Source organism: Hippopotamus amphibius, chromosome 17 (assembly GCF_030028045.1).
Source record: "Hippopotamus amphibius kiboko isolate mHipAmp2 chromosome 17, mHipAmp2.hap2, whole genome shotgun sequence".
NCBI classification, from domain to species: domain Eukaryota; kingdom Metazoa; phylum Chordata; class Mammalia; order Artiodactyla; family Hippopotamidae; genus Hippopotamus; species Hippopotamus amphibius.
In genome coordinates, this window is record NC_080202.1 from 26,230,197 (window position 1) to 26,247,722 (window position 17,526).

The 17,526-nt window shown below is 38.9% G+C and overlaps 1 protein-coding gene and 1 pseudogene across 1 annotated transcript; one reads left to right on the forward strand and one right to left on the reverse strand.

Moving 5' to 3' along the window:
- The first annotated feature begins 1,374 nt into the window (after nt 1-1,374).
- On the forward strand, nt 1,375-1,693 carry LOC130839512 (UDP-N-acetylglucosamine transferase subunit ALG13 homolog; annotated as a pseudogene).
- Nucleotides 1,694-3,750: 2,057 nt separating this feature from the next.
- On the reverse strand, nt 3,751-4,686 carry LOC130840567 (olfactory receptor 4D2). The gene has a single exon (XM_057716194.1). It carries the CDS (start codon nt 4,684-4,686, stop codon nt 3,751-3,753), a length of 936 nt encoding a protein of 311 aa, XP_057572177.1.
- Between the last annotated feature and the right edge of the window lie 12,840 nt (nt 4,687-17,526).

The following is a 17,526-nucleotide window of genomic DNA, read 5'->3' on the forward strand; positions in this document are numbered from 1 at the left end:
TTGTTTTGTTTTGTTTTTGTTGATTGTTTGTATTTTTAAATTATGATGTGGACCATTTTTAAAGTGTTTATTGAATTTGTTACAGTGTTGCTTCTGTTTTATGTTTTGGTTTATTTTTGTTTTGTTTTGTTTTTGTTTTGGCCACAAGGCAGGTGGGATCTTAGTTCCCGCACCCCCTGCATTGAAAGGCAAAGTCTTAACCACTGGACCACTGGGGAAGTCCTTCAACACATGTTTTTGAAACAGATTCTCATTTTATGAGACTTTATTGGGACAGCTGGCAAAACTTAAGTAGATTCTAAAGATTTAATCCTTGCAATTATTGATAGTGTATCAATTTTAGTGACTGTATGGCAGTATTCGAGGGAAATGTCTTTGCAGAAGATGCACACAAATACCACAATATCAGGGAGTGGTGAGCATCAGGTTGGCAACTGACCTGGTTTTCTCAAACCTTCAGGGGAAAGAACAAGTCCTTTATACTATACTTGCAACTTTACTGTAAGTCTGAGATTTTTCAAAAAGTTAAAACGTTTTTAAAATTAAATTTTTTAAAAAGTTAAAAGAACAGATATGTTCTATTTTATATTTTATATAAGTATAAAATAAAAGAACTTTTCAAAGCTCTTCTTTTATTTTATATTTTATATTCTGCTACATATTTATAAAATGTGTAGCAGACTATCTTTTTGTCCTCTGGATAAGAAGCAATTTTTAAAAATTAGATCTCAAACGGAGCTAATACTAAAATAATAGATTGATATACCCCACTACGTGAAAACTAACACCAAAAATAAACACAAACCACAAACTAGTAGAAGGTATTGTAATAAATACAGCTGACAATAGATCAGCAACTAAATTATATAAGAACTCGTACATTGACTAGAAAAAGTCAGGAGAAAAACGAACAAAAGGCATTCATGGGAAACCCGAATATAATAAAAAATATGGAAAGAAATGTTAGAGGAATGCAAATTAAGACTACAGTGGGGGCCCACGGGGGCCACGCGCCGTCTGTCCCTGCCCGCCGGACCTGGCCGGTCCTGCCAGGCTCCCTGCTCCTGCCCCGGCCCTGCCCCGCTGCCTCGGGCCTTAGGCGCCCGTCGCGGCGGGCATCCCCCGAGCGCGCCCTCTTCTCAAGGCCCGTGGTTCGCGCAGCGCCACCGGTGGGCCACCACGACGCTGTTTCTTGCACTCCCTCCCTAGTTTGCGAAGCCTTTTTCAAGCGTCTTCGCCGGGTCTCCTAGTTCTTGCGGGGCCATTTCTTTCACGACGTGATAATCCAGAGCCTCGGTTACAAACGCCTTGTGCTACAAATAGGTAGAGGAGAGATGGTACCTGAACCATTCAGTACCGAGGCATTTACTCTGGATGTTTACAGGTAGAAGGATTCATTGAAAGAAGACCTTCAGAAAGCAGATCTTGTTATTAGTCATGCAGGTGCAGGAAGCTGTTTGGAGACTCTGGAAAAAAGAAAGCCACTTATAGTGGTTATAAATGAAAAGTTGATGAACAGTCATCACTGGAATTGGCAAAGCAGCTACACGAAGACACGCATCTCTTTCTGCAGTACCTGCAGCACGCTTCCTGGGCTGTTACAGTCAATGCACTTAACACTGAAATGTTTTTCTCCTGGCCAGCCAAAAAATTTTCTGCATTTTTGGATAAAGTTGTTGGATTACAGAAATAAACACTAAACTCTCAACACTAAAAACACCCCTCAAATTCAACCTATGGAATGTGGTTAAATTAAATTAGAATATATATTTGTAGACTAATATAAATTAATAAGCCTCCTACATCTGTAGAATGTACAGAAAATTTTATGCATGTCAGCATTTGGGTCCAAATTCTAAATGCAATTTCACAAATTTATTAGATTTTTCCCTAATCTTCATATTTTAGTAAAAGAAATATGTAGTGAGCATTCACATGTTTTATCCTAGAATCCCAAATGGATTTGAAATCATGAAAAAAAGTGAATTATATATGAGAACTTTGACAGAAACCTTAAATGTAGTTAATTTGATGTGCCTTAGAGTAAAAAATGAAACAGTAACAAACTTGTAAAAAAAATTGTCAGAATTTTTAGCTTCATAATCCAAGGAACCAAGTTTAAAAAAAAAAGACCAACAAAAATGATGGATTGTGTTCTGTAAAAAAAAAGTCAATAATTACCTTGAAAAGATTAACTATCAACTCAGTTGATATATTGTACTTTGAGTAACTACTATTATCCTTAAGAATAGAGTGGAGTGGATGTGTTCGCTGTTTTCCTCTAAAATATAAATAGAAAGTAACAAAAATAATCTTGCCCAATGTTAAAGCTTTACTGATTTGAGAAGAGTAAATCAGAAAGCACTTATGCAAAAAAAAAAAAAAAAAGACTACAGTGAAATATTTTTACCTACTAAATTGGCAAAAATGAAGACATCTGACTATCAACTGTTAAGAGGGTGTGAATCAATAGGAATGCTTCAAAGCTGCTGATAAACATGTAATGTGTTACAACTTTGGAAAACAATTTGGCACTATTTTGTAAAGGTAAATCTTTGATGATCTCATGACTCAGCAATTCCACTTCAAGGCAATGACCTGTAGCTCTTCAACATAACAACCAGAGACAAGCAGAAGGATACTCAAAAGAGCACCATTTACAACAGCAAAAACTAGGAACAACCCCAATAAGCTTATTCTCACAATGGAATATTACACACCAGTGCAAATGAATGAACAAGCAGAACAATATGGGTGTTTAGAAACATAATGTTGAGTGAAAAAAAAACAGAATATTATGTACAGTTTGATATATTATAAAGTTCAAAAAAAGCAAAACAATATACTGATTTTGTAAAAATGATGAAATTATTTTTATAAGCAATGCAATGATAAACACAAAATTCAAGAATATGGTTTCATCTGGGGAGAACTGATGTGATGGAGAGGACCTATAGGCAGGTATAAGCTATTGGTACCATATGGTTTTTGAACTGAGTAGCATGTACATGAGTGTTCATACAATATAATGTTTTATAACTTACATGCATTTTACACATAATCTTTTGCTTGTAATAATTATTGTACTATATTAAAAGGTAAAGGAAAAAATCTGAATATTCATGATAATTTCCAATTTGAAAATTTTAAAAATATAGTTATATGGTTCACTCAATGTTTTATCACAATTTGGGGGGTTTGATTCTTATAATAAAGCTGGGAGGTTTGGGGCCAGATATTAATTTAGCAAGTTTGTTGAGGAAGAAGTTATGAGTTCAAGAGAGGCCAGGTGTCTCATTCAAGGTCATCCATTTGGTAAGTGATGGGTTAGTGTCTCTAAGGCTTAAGACTGAATTCTGTGAGCTTCCAACAATCTAGATTCACACCAAAATGGGGTCCTGGGAAAAGAGGTCAAAATACAGAAACTAGAACTGCCCTTCTGGGGAAATGCTAACATCTTAAGAGGAAACTGTCCACCAAGAAGGCAGAAAGAAGAGTATGGCTTTCCAGAATGTTTCTATGACAACACAACTTATTGTCCTAGGAGTGTTCAAATCATTCACCGCAAAAAAAAAAAAAAAAAAAAAGATATTTTCCTTTTTACCAAAACTCTATGTTGCTTAATTTCAATACTCATTTACTTTTATGATGACCCTCACAACATATCCACAAGCTGTAAAGAGGACAGATACAGCAGCTCTCTCTCCACCTTATAAATGGAAAACAAATCCAAAGAAAAGTGACCCACTGTCACTCCCTTTTACAAACCAGCCGGCGCCTCCCTAATCTCTTCACTGCTGCCTGCATCTCCTGGTTTCTCAGGGTGTAGATCATGGGGTTGAGCATGGGGGTCATGACTGTGTGGCTGATGGATACAACCTTGTCCATGGAGAAGGAGGTGAAGGGCTGGGCATAGAGGTAAATGCTTGGAATGAAGACCATAGACATGACGATGATGTGGGTGGTGCAGGTAGAAGCTGCCTTCCTCCTCGCCTGCCCTGAGTGGGACCTCAGCATCACCAGGATGACTGAGTAGGAGAACAGGAGGAGCAGGAACCAGATGACATCCAGCATCCCACTGTTGCAGATCATGAGGAACTCTAAGACAGAAGTGTCTGTGCAGGCTAGTTTCAGTACTTGTGGAACATCACAATAGAAGTTATCTAGGATGTTGGGGCCACAGTAAGGCAGCGGAAGCATCAGAGCCAGTTGGGAAATGGAATGAACAAAACCTACCATCCAGGCTGTCACCACCAGCCGCACACAGAGCTGAGTGTTCATGATGGTGACGTAGTGGAGGGGCCGGGAGATGGCAACAAGGCGGTCATAGGCCATCACTGAGAGGAAGAAGACCATGGCACCTCCCAGAAAATGGAAGAAGAAGACCTGGACCATGCAGCCCTGGTAGGAGATGGTCTTCTTCTCAGCCAGGCAGTCCACCAGCATCTTTGGGGCAGTGACTGAGGAGAAACAGAGGTCTAAGATAGCCAGGTTCCGGAGCAGAAAATACATGGGTGTGTGGAGTCTCGAATCAGAGGTCACCGTGACCATGATGAGGAGGTTTCCCATGACAGTAGTGATATAGACAAACAGGAACACCAGAAACAAGAAGAGCTGGAGCTCCTGGGTCTGTGAGAGCCCCAGGAAGACAAATTCTGATACCCATGTGAGGTTGCCTGAATCCATGGTGTCTTCTCCATTCACCTAAAGAACACACACCACAGACAGAGATGCGTGAAGTTACTATGTGCCCTTCTAGTGCTCAGTGGCTCAAAGCCATTGTCCAAGTCCAGATGATGGACATCCTTATGTGCAGATCATGATACCATGTGCTGATATAAATGGCCTTGTCTTTGGAGAGTTCACTAATTGATGCTCGAATACACATTCATGAGATATTTTAAAGCCATCCAGAGACACATGCAATCAGACTTTCAATGATTCAGTGTAATATAGTGATGGGGAGACAACTTAGAATCCAACAAACCAGAGTCAATTTTCAGAGCTTCTATTTCCTTGAGATTTGACCTTGTATAAGTTACTTAATCTCTCTGTTTCTTTCAGAAAAGAAAAATGTTTCCTTTATAGAAATTGTCTAGGGAATTAAATAAGATAACACACAAGGTTCCCAGAACAGTGTCTGGAATAATAAAGGGTAATCACTCTCCTCTATGTAGCCTCCTACTCTAAAGACACTCTCCCTTCCTCAATTCTCTAATACATTTTTGTACCAATCATTTTTCATGCAACAGTTAACACATCATAATGTTAATGAACTTTTCATGGGTCTATGTTTTCCCACCATTATTCAACTCTAAGCTCCCATAGGTATAAATATGTATCTTATCACTTATTTGTGCCCTACAGTGCCCATCTTTGTTGGTAGTCAGTACTCAAAAAGCATGTGGTATTGACTCTGGGTGGGTAAACAATTACATCACCTCATGGATGTAGGTGACCCCTTACTGGGTGAGGTGACAGTACATACATGGGGTGTGTGCTGAGACAAGAGAGGTGAGGGTTAAGTGGGCTCCACGCTTCCCTACCTTGTCTCACTCCCTGCCCACCACCTGCCTCCTGCAGTCTGTTGTCCATCAGAGGTCATTTTAGTCTCATCCTTCTGCTTCCATCTTCCTCCACTCCAGTCCACCTTCTATATCATTGTCAGAGAGACCTTTCTAAACTCATATCTGATCGTCTTCCTCCCTCATTATAATCTTTTAATGACTATCAAGGGCCCACTGCTTAAAACTCAAGCTCTTAGCAGCTGCCTAACATGCTTTGTGGGGTATTTGAGGGTTGAAACACATGCTTACCTATGTGCACGCAACTCCTTCTCAGTAAATCATATCAAGCTCTATAATGTAGCTTCCATCTACCTTTCTAATCAGTATCCCTGTTATCCAGGAACTGATTGCTGTTCAAGGAATTCATAGTCTCTCATGTAAGCCATATGCTTGGTTATTTCTGTAGCTTTGGAAATGAATTCTGTTTCCTGAAATACCTTCTACTATCTTCTCAACCTAGAAGTCCTCAGATACCACCTTCTCTGTGACTCCTTCTCCATTTCTCCCATGCAGAATTAATCCCTCACTTTTCTGGGTTCCAATAACATTTTACAGGTACCTCTGTTATAGCATTTATCATTTTTTTCTATTGTCCCTTTTAACTAGATTTTTAAATCAACAACTTAGTAGCCCCAGCACATATATTAAGTCTGATTTAGCAGCAGCTCAAAAAATGTTTACTAACATAATGTGAATGGTTGTCTGATTCATGCGGAGAATTTTGTGGTGTAGTCGCTTATCCTTTACGCTCAGCATCCTCCATCTATATCACAGAACCAAGTTTTCACTTGGTTGTCAAAAGCCTGGTTTTGCACATGCAACTTGAGGAATCTGTTTTCAATACCTCATTTCCCCTGCATTAATTTCTGAGGCTCTCCTCACATTTTAGACTTGCTACCATGAAGTCTATGTCACTTGTTTATTCTCGGCACTCTCCAACAAGTAATTCTGGATGCTTTTACAGCTGCTCTATCTCCAGGAGAGGAACCCTGATCTCTCACCTTCCTTCAGCCAGAATGGGAGAGAGTCTTCAGGTCTCCCATAGTCATGGATACCTTTTCCTACAGCTTTAGTTTCCCAGCCACTGCCTATACATTACCTATACAACAATGGGTGTGACCCTTGAGGGGTAGGGAGGAGGGAATATCCTTGGGGAGAAACTGCTGGACTTGGCTGAGGAAGCAGGGCTGGGCTGATTACCACTGGGGGCAAGGGAGCAATGGGAGTTGTTAAAAAGTTTCAAAATGTCTCAAAAACATATATTCGTTAAGAGATATTCCTCCGGGTCAAAAGACCAAGGACAATGCAATTTTACAGATTTGTAGAATGTAGGATTCTCAGGCCAAGATCTAAAAGGACAAGAGTGTCTTCAAAAGAAACAGCCCCTTTAGGAATTTTAGAAGCACCCATTTCTTAGACCAGTGGTCCTTACTCTTGAGACAATCACCTGGAGAACTTTTTAAAAGAAAAATTACTGTGCCCCAGCCCCAGACTTTCTCATTCAGTTGGTCAACGGTAAGGCCAAGAATTTGCATTTGTAGCAAGTTCTCAGACAGTGCTGATGCCCCCGTTCTGGGGACCACACTTTGAGAACCACGGACTTGCTCCTCAGCAGAGGGACTGTTCTCTCTTGTGCAATCTTTGAGATAACTGGTTTGATTTCTTTCCTTCTTCTCCTCCTCCTTCTTCTCTTTGTCCTTTTCTTCTACTTTTAAGCCTAATTGATCTTCACTTAGGGAAATTCATAGGTGGGAAAATGTTTGTAGACTACAATGGAAACTCATTGCCCTGTAAACCTTGTCCTTTATTTTGCCAACCAAAGCCCCAGTATTGATTAACCACCTGTCCCAAGTCTACTACATCATCTATAAAATGCTAACATTCTTTACATGTGAGTTCTTACCACCTCTAACACAAGGATTGTTACAAGAAACCCACATAATTTCTCATTATGAGGAATTGATCAAAACTGGAATTAGGGGCTTCCCTGGTGGTGCAGTGGTTAAGAATCCACCTGCCAATGCAGGGGACACTGGTTCGATCCCTGGACCAGGAAGATCCCACATGCCACGGGATGTACCACAACTAAGCCCATGTGCCACAACTACTGAGCCTGTGCTCTAGAGCCCGTGAGCCACAGCTATTGAGCCCATGTGCCACAACTACTGAAGCCTGTGTGCCTAGAGCCTGTGCTCTGCAACAAGAGAAACTGCCACAATGAGAAGCCTGTGCACCACAACGAAGAGTAGCCCTCTCTCACAGCAACTAGAGAAAGCCCATGCAGAGCAGCAAAGACCCAACACAGCCAATAAATAAATACATAAATAAATATTTTAAATAAATAAATATTTTAAATAAATAAAAGCTGTGAGACTGACAATTTATTTTTAAAAAACTGGAATTAATTGGCATTGTAACCTTGATGTGCTGTAAAAACTGACGTCTTACACAGAGCTCTCTGATCTGCATAGGATTTCTAGGTTGGTCTGAATTCTTTCATTGCAAATATTTATACTCAGCAAAATAAAGTACAAGAGATTCTTCTTCCACATGCAAGAGATATAGTTTTTTTAAAATCAGTTATTCCTTTTAAATTGAAGTATAGTTGCTATATACAATATTATATGTTACAGGTATACAATATACTGACTGACAATTTTTAAAGGTTATACTCCATAGTTATCATAAAATATTGGGTTGTTATAAAATCCTTGTGTTGTACAATATATTCTTGTAGCTTATTTTATTTCATTTTTTATTGGAGTATAACTGCTTTACAATATTGTGTCAGTTTCTGCTGTACAATGAAGTGAATCAGCCATATGTATACTTATATCCTCTCCTTCTTGGATCTTCCTCCCACCCCACCTCCCATCCCACCCTTCTAGATCATCACAGAGTGCTGAGCTGAGCTTTCTATGCTTTATAGCAGGTTCCCACTAGCTATCTGTTTTACACATGGTAGTGTATATATGTCAATCCTAATTTCCCAATTCGTCCCACCCTCCCCTTCCCCACCTGTGTCCACATGTCCATTCTCTAAATCTGCGACTCTATTCTTGCTCTGGAAATAGGTTCATCAGTACCATTTTTCTAGATTCCACATATATGCGTTAATATACAATATTTGTTTTCTCTTTCCGACTTACTTCACTTTTTATAATAAACTCTAGGTCCATTCACATTTCTACAAATGGCCCAAGTTGATTCCTTTTTATGGCTGAGTAATATTCCATTGTATAGATGTACCACATCTTCTTTATCCATTTGACTGTCATTGGACGTTTAGGTTGTTTCCATGTCCTGGCTATTGTAAACAGTGCTGCAATGAACATTGGGGTACAAGTATTCTTTTAAATTATGGTTTTCTCAGGGTATATGCCCAGTAGTGGAATTGCTGGATCACATGGTAGCTCTATTTTTGTTCTTTTAAGGAAACTCCATACTGTTCTCCACAGTGGACGTATCAATTTACATTCCCACCAACCGTGCAGGAGAGTTCCCTTTCCTCCACACTCTCTCCAGCATTTATTGTTTTCCGATTTTTTGATGATGGCCATTCTGACTGGTGTGAGGTGATACCTCATTGTAGTTAGGTTTTTTTTTTTCTCATTATAGTTTTGATTTGCATTTCTATAATAATTAGTGATACTGAGCATCTTTAAATGTACCTCTTGGCCATCTGTATGTCTTCTTTGGAGAGATGTCTGTTTAGGTCTTCCACGCATTTTTTGATTGGGTTGTTTGTTTTTCTGATATTGAGCTGCATGAGCTGTTTGTGTATTTTGGAGATTAAACCTTTGTCCATTGCTTCATTTGCAAATATTTTCTCCCATTCTGAGGGTTGTCTTTTCATTTTGTTTATGGTTTCCATTGCTTTGCAAAAGGTTTTAAGTTTACTTACATCCCATTTGTTTATTTTTGTTTTTATTTTCATTACTCTAGGAGATGGGTCAGAAAAGATCTTGCTGTGGTTTATGTCAAAGAGTGTTTTTCCTATGTTTGCCTCTAAGAGTTTTATAGTGTCTGGTCTTACATTTGGGTCTTTAATCCATTTTGTGTTTATTTTTGTTTATGGTGTTAGGGAGTGTGCTAATTTCATTCTTCTACATGTAGCTGTCCAGTTTTCCCAGCACTGCTTATTGAAGAGGCTGTGGTTTATCTCTGGGCTTTCTATCCTGTTCCATTGATCTATATTTCTGTTTTTGTGCCACTACCATACTGTACTGATTACTGTAGCTTTCTTGTATAGTTTGAAGTCAGGGAGCCTGATTCCTTCAGCTTCATTTTTCTTTCTCAAGATTGCTTTGGGGACTTCCTAGGTGGCGCAGTGGTAAAGAATCTGCCTGCCAATGCAGGGGACACGGGTTCGAGCCCTGTACTGGGAAGATTCCACATGCCGCGGAGCAACTAAGCCTGTGCGCCACAATTATTGAGCCTGTGCTCTAGAGCCCATGAGCCACAACTACTGAGCCCATGTGCCACAACTATTGAAGCCCATGCACCTAGGGCCCGTGCTCCACAACAAGAGAAGCCACTACAATGAGGAGCCTGCGCACCACAATGAAGAGTAGCCCCTGCTTGCAGCAACTAGAGAAAGCCTGTGTGCAGCAACAAAGACCCAACGCAGCCAATAAATAAATAAATAAATAAATAAATAAATAAATTTATTTAAAAAAAAAAAAAAGATTGCTTTGGCTATTCCGGGACTTTTGTGTTTCCATACAAATTTTAGGATTTTTTGTTCTGGTTCTGTGAAAAATGCCATTGGTAATGTAATAGGGATTGCGCTGAATCTGTAAATTGCTTTGGGTAGGATAGTCATTTTCGGAATGATGACTCTTCCAATCCAAGAATTTGGTATATCTCTCCATCTTGTTGTCTTGATTTCTTTCATTAGTATCTATACATTTCTGAGTACAGGTCTTTTACCTCCTTAGGTTTATTCCTAGGTATTTTATTCTTTTTGTTGTGATGGTGAATGGGATTGTTTCCTTAATTTCTCTCTCTGATCTTTCATTGTTAATGTATAGGAATGCAAGAGATTTCTGTGCATTAATTTTGTATCCTGCAACTTTACTATATTCATTGATTAGTTCAAGTAGTTTTCTGATGGCATCTTTAGGGTTTTCTATGAATACTATCATGTCATTTGTGAACAGTGACAGTTTTACTTCTTCTTTTCCAATTTGGATTCCTTTTATTTCTTTTTCTTCTCTGATTGCTGTGGCAAGGACTTCCAAAACTATGTTGAATAGTAGTGGCGAGAGTGGACATCCTTGTCTTGTTCCTGATCTTAGAGGGAATGCTTTCAGTTTTTCACCATTGAGAATGATGTTTGCTGTGGGTTTGTCATATATGGCCTGTATTATGTTGAGGGAGGTTCCCTCTATGCCCACCTTCTGGAGAGTTTTTATCATAAATGGGTGTTGAAATTTGTCAAAAGCTTTTTCTGCATCTATTGAGATGATCATGTGGTTTTTATCCTTCAATTTGTTAATATGGTGTATCACATTGATTGATTTGAGCATACTGAAGAATCCTTGCATTCCAGGGATAAACCCCACTTGATCATGGTGTATGATCCTTGTAATGTGCTACTGGATTCTGTTGGCTAGTATTTTGTTGAGGATTTTTGCATCTAAATTCATCAGTGATATTGGTCTGTAATTTTCTTTTTTTGTAGTATCTTTGTCTGGTTTTGGTATCAGGGTGATGGTGGCCTCATAGAATGAGTTTGGGAGTGTTCCTCCCTCTGCGACGTTTTGCAAGAGTTTGAGAAGGATAGGTGTTAGCTCTTCTCTAAATATTTGATAAAATTCACCAGTGAAGCCATCTGGTCCTGGACTTTTGTTTGTTGGGAGATTTTTTTTTGGGGGGGTACACCAAGTTCAATCATCTGTTTTTATACACATATCCCCATATTTCCTCCCTTCCTTGACTCCCCCCCTCGAGTCCCCCCCACCCTCCCCGCCCCAGTCCTCTAAGGCATCTTCCATCCTCGAGTTGGACTCCCTTTGTTATACAACAACTTCCCACTGGCTATCTATTTTACAGATGGTAGTATATATATGTCTGTGCTACTCTCTTGCTTCGTCTCAGCTTCCCCTTCACCCCCCGCCCCCTCCCAAACCTCGAGTTCTCCAGTCCATTCTCTGTATCTGCGTCCTTGTTCTTGTTACTGAGTTCATCAGTACCATTTTTAGATTCCGTATATGTGAGTTAGCATACAATATTTGTCTTTCTCTTTCTGACTTACTTCACTCTGTATGACAGACTGTAGTTCTATCCACCTCATGACATATAGCTCCATCTCATCCCTTTTTATAGCTGAGTAATATTCCATTGTATATATATGCCACATCTTCTGTATCCATTCATTTGTTGATGGGCATTTAGGTTGCTTCCATGTCCTGGCTATTGTAAAGAGTGCTGCAATAAACATTATGGTACAAGTTTCTTTTGGGATTATGGTTTTCTTTGGGTATATGCCCAGGAGTGGGATGACTGGATCATATGGTAGTTCTATTTGTAGCTTTTTAAGGAACCTCCAAATTGTTTTCCATAGTGGCTGTACCAACTTACATTCCCACCAACAGTGCAGGAGAGTTCCCTTTTCTCCACACCCTCTCTGTTGGGAGATTTTTAATCAGAGCCTCAATTTCAGTACTTGTGATTGGTCTGTTCATATGTTCTATTTCCTCCTGATTCAGTCTTGGAAGTTTATACCTTTCTAAGAATCTGTCCATTTCATCCAGGTTGTCCATTTTATTGCCACAGAGATGCTTGTAGTAGTATCTTACGGTGCTTTTTACTTCTGCAGTGTCTGTTGTAACTCTCCTCTTTCATTTCTAATTTCATTGATTTGAGTCCTCTCCCTCTTTTTGTTGATGAGTCTTGCTAGAGGTTTATCAATTTTATTTAACCTCTTGAAGAACTAGCTTTTAGCTTTATTGATTTTTGCTATTGTTCTCTTTGTTTCTATTTTATTTATTTCTACTCTGATCTTTATGATTTCTCTCCTTCTACTAACTTTGGGTTTTGTTTGCTCTTCTTTCTCTAGTTTCTTTAGGTGTAAGTTTAGATTGTTTATTTGGGATTTTTCTTGTTTCTTGAGGTAGGATTGTATTGCTATAAACTTCCCTCTTAGAATGGCTTTTGCTGCATCCCATAGGTTTTGGATTGCTGTGTTTTCATTGCCATTTCTCTCTAGATATTTTTTGATTTCCTCTTTGATTTCTTCAGTGATCCTTTAGTTATTTAGTAGTGTACTGCTTAGCCTCCATGTGTTTGTATTTTTTACAGGTTTTTTTTTCCTGTAATTGATTTCCAATCTCATAGCGTTGTGGTCAGAAAAGATGCTTGATATGATTTCAATTTTCTTAAATTTACCAAGGCTTGATTTGTGACCCAAGATGTGATCTATCCTAGAGAATGTTCCATGTGCACTTGAGAAGAAAGTGTAACCTGCTGTTGTTGGGTGGAATGTCCTATAGATATCTATTAAATCTTGCTGGTTTATTGTGTCATTTAAAGCTTGTGTTTCCTTATTAATTTTCTGTCTGGATGATCTGTCCATTGGTGTAAGTGAGGTGTTAAAGTCCCCCACTATTATTGTGTTACTGTCGATTTCTTCTTTTATAGTTGTTAGCATTTGCCTTATGTATTGAGGTGCTCCTATATTAGGTGCATATATATTTACAATTGTTATCTCCTCTTCTTGGATTGATCTCTTGATCATTATGCAGTGTACTTTCTTGTCTCTTGCAACATTTTTTATTTTAAAGTCTATTTTATCTAATGTGAGTATCACTACTCCAGCTTTCTTTGATTTCCATTTGCATGCAATATCTTTTTCCATCCCCTCACGTTCAGCCTGTATGTGTTCCTAGGTCTGAAGTGGGTCTCTTGTAGACAGCATATATATGGGTGTTGTTTTTGCATCCATTCAGCCAGACTGTATCTTTTGGTTGGTGCATTTAGACCATTTACATTCAAGGTAATTATCAATACATATGTTCTTATTACCATTTTCTTAATTGTTTTGTGTTTGTTTTTGTAGGTCCTTTTCTTCTCTTGTGTTTTCCACTTAGAGGAGTTCCTGTAGCATTTGTTGTAGGGCTGGTTTGGTGGTGCTGCATTCTTTCAGCTTTTGGTTGTCTGTAAAGCTTTTGATTTCTCCATCAAATCTGAATGAGATCCTTGCTTGGTAGAGTATTCTTGGTTGTAGGTTCTTCCCTTTTATCACTTTAAATATATCATGCTACTCCCTTCTGGCTTGCAGAGTTTCTGCTGAGAAATCAGCTGTTAACCTTAAAGGTAGTTCCCTTGTATGTCATTTCTCGTTTTTCCCTTGTTGCTTTTAATAATGTTTCTTTGTCTCTAATTTTTGTCAGTTTGACTACTATGTGTCTTGGTGTGTTTCTCCTTGGGTTTATCCTGCCTGGGACTCTCTGCACTTCCTGGACTTCAGTGGCTATTTTCTTTCCCATGTTAGGGAAGTTTTTGACTATAATCTCTTCCAAGATTTTCTCAGGTCCTTTCTCTCTCTCTTCTTCTGGGACCCCTATAATGCAAATGTTGGTACATTTAATGTTGTCCCAGAGGTCTCTTAGGCTGTCTTCATTTCTTTTCATTCTTTTTTCTTTATTCTTTTCCTCATCAGTGATTTTCACCATTCTGTCTTCCAGGTCACTTATTTGTTCTTCTGCCTCAGTTAATCTGCTAGTGTAGTTTTCATTTCAGTTATTGTGTTGCTTATCTCTATTTATTTGTTATTTAATTCTTCTAGGTCTTTGTTAAATTTTTCTTACATCTTTTCGATCTTTGCATCCAGTCCTGCATCATCTTCACTGTCATTATTCTGAATTCTTTTCCTGGAAGCTTGCCTATCTCCACTTCATTTAGTTGTTTTTCTGGGGGTTTATCTTGTCCCTTCATCTGGTACAAATTTCCCTATCTTTTCATTTTCTCTGTCTTTCTGTGGCTGTGGTTTTCAGTTCCACAGAAAGAAATACTGCTGATACTGCTTGATATTGCCATCTGCCCTCTTGTGGAGGAAGCTATCTAAGAGGCTTGTGCAAGCTTCCTGATGGGAAGGACTGGTGGTGTGTAGGACTGGGTGTTGCTCAGTTTGGTGGGTGGAGCTCAGTAAAACTTTAGTCTGCTTGTCTGCCAGTGGGTGGGGCTGTGTTCCCACCCTGCTGGTTGTTTGGCCTGAGACGACCCAGCACTGGAGCTTACAAGCTCTTTGGGGGGCTAATGGCAGACTCCAGGAGGGCTCAGACCAATGAGCACTTCCCAGAAACCCTGCCACCAGTGTCCCTGTCCCCATGGTGAGTCACAGCTGCCCCCCACCTCTGCAGGCAACCCTCCAACACCAGCAGGTAGGTCTGGTTCACTCTCCTATGGGGTCACTGCTCCTTCCTCCTGGGTCCTGGTGCACACACTACTTTTTGTGTGCCCTGCAAGAGTGGAGTCTCTGTTTCCCCCCGTCCTGTGGAGGTCCTGCAATCAAATCCCACTGGCCTTCAAAATCTGATTCTCTGGGGATTCCTCCTCCTATTGATGGATCCCCAGGCTGGGAAGCCTGACGTGGGGCTCTGAACCTTCACTCCAGTGGGTGGACTTTTGTGGTATAACTGTTCTCCAGTCTGTGAGTCCCCCATCCAGAGATTATGGGACTCCATTTTATTGCCATTGTGCCCCTCCTACCATCTCATTGTGGCTTCACCTTTGTCTCTGGATGTGGGGTGTCTTTTTGGTGAGTTTCAGTGTCTTTTTGTTGGTGATTGTTCAGCAGTTAGTTGTAATTCCCGTGCTCTTGCAAGAGGGAGTGAGCACACAGCCTTCTACTCCACCATCCTGAACAGTATTTCTGCTATTGTTTTCTTTATTTCTATTTCATTTATATCTGCTCTGATTTTTATGATTTCTTTCCTTCTACTGACTTTGGATTTTCTTTGTTTTTCTTCCTCTAGTTTCTTTAGGTGTAAGCTTAGATTGTTTATTTGAAATTTTTCTTGTTTCTTGAGGTGAGATTGAATTGCTATAAACTTCCCTCTTAGAACTGATTTTGCTGTGTCCCATAGGTTTTGGGTCATCATGTTTTCATTGTCATTTTTTGTTGTCATTTTTTAATGTATTTTTTGATTTTCTCTTTGATTTCTTCAGTGATCTTTTGGTTATTTCACAACACACTGTTTACTCCATGTGTTTGTGCTTTTATTGTTTTTTTTTCCCTGTAATTGATTTATAATCTCATAGCATTGTGGTTGGAAAAGATGCTTGAAACAACTTCATTTTTCTGAAATTTTCTGAGGCTTGATTTGTGACTAACAAAGTAATCTATCGTGGAGAATGTTTCATGTGTACTTGAGAAGAAAGTGTATTCTGCCAGTTCCAGGTGGAATGGTCCTATAGATATCACTTAAATCCATCTGATCTACTGTGTCAATTAAAACTTGAGTTTCCTTATTTATTTTCTGTCTGGATGATCTGTCCATTTGTGTAAGTGAGGTGTTAAAGCCCCCCACTATTATTGTGTTACTGTCAATTTCCCCTTTTATAGCTGTTTCCATTTGCCTTATGTATTGAGGTGTTCCTATGTTGGGTGCATAAATTTTTATAATTGTTATATCTTCTTCTTGGTTTGATCCCTTGATCTTTATCCTTGTAGTGTCCTTCCTTATCTCTTGCAACAGTCTTTATTTTGAAGTCTATTTTTTCTGATATGAATATTGCTACTCCAGCTTTCTTTTGATTTCCATTTGCATGGAATATCTTTTTCCATCCCCTCACTTTCAGTCTGCATGTGTCCCTAGGTCTGATGTGAGTCTCTTCTAGATAGCATATATATAGGTCTTGATTTTGTATCCATTCAGCCACTCTGTATCTTTTGTTTGGAGGCTTTAATCTATTTATATTTAAGGTAATTATCAACAGGTATGTTCCTATTACCATTTTCTTAATTGTTTTGGGTTTGTTTTGTGGGTCTTTTTTTTTCTCTTGTGTTTTCCACATAGAGAATTTCCCTTAGCATTTGTTGTAGGACTGGTTTTTTGGTGCTGAATTCTCTTAGTTTTGCTTGACTGTAAAGCTTTTGATTTCTCCATCAAATCTGAATGAGATCCTTGCTTGGTAGAGTATTCTTGGCTGCAGGTTTTTCCCTTTCAACACTTTAAATGTATCCTGCCACTGCCTTCTGGCCTGCAGAATTTCTGCTGAAAAATCAGCTTATAACCTTATGAGGACTCCCTTGTATACATATTTTTTGCTTTTCCCTTGCAGTTTTTAATAATTTTTCTTTGAATTTAATTTTTGTTAGTTTGATTAAGTGTGTGTTGGTGTGTTTATCCTAGGGTTTATCCTGTATGGGGTTCTCTGAGCTTCCTGGACTTGGGTGGCTATTTCCTTTCCCATATTAGGAAAGTTTTTGTCTATAATCTCTTTGAATATTTTCTCAGACCCTTTCTCTTTCTCTTCTTATTCTGAGACCTCTGTAATTCAAATGTTGGTGCATTTAGTGCTGTCTCAGATTTCTCTGAGACTGTCTTCAATTCTTTTTATTCTTTTTTCTTTATTCTGCTCCTCAGCATTTATTTCCACCATTCTATCTTCCAGCTCACTTATTCTTTCTTCTGCCTAAGTTATTCTGCTATTGATTCCTTCTAGTGTATTTTTCATTTCAGTTATTTTGTTCATCTCTGTTTGTTCTTTAGTTCTTCTATGTCTTTGTTAAACATTTCTTATATTTTCTAGATCCATGCCTCCATTCTATTTCTGAGATTTTGAATCATATTTACTATCATTATTCTGAATTCTTTTTCAGGTAGGTTGCCTATTTCCTCTTCATTTATTTGGTCTTGTAGGTTTTAACCTTGCTCCTTCATCTGTAACATATTTTTTTTTGTTGTCTCATTTTTTTTGATGGGTGAAACTCTGTTCCTGTCTTACTGGT

Bases quoted from the DNA above. Each gene is read 5' to 3' on its own strand.
- LOC130840567 (XM_057716194.1), bottom strand. From the start codon at position 4,686: ATGGATTCAGGCAACCTCACATGGGTATCAGAATTTGTCTTCCTGGGG.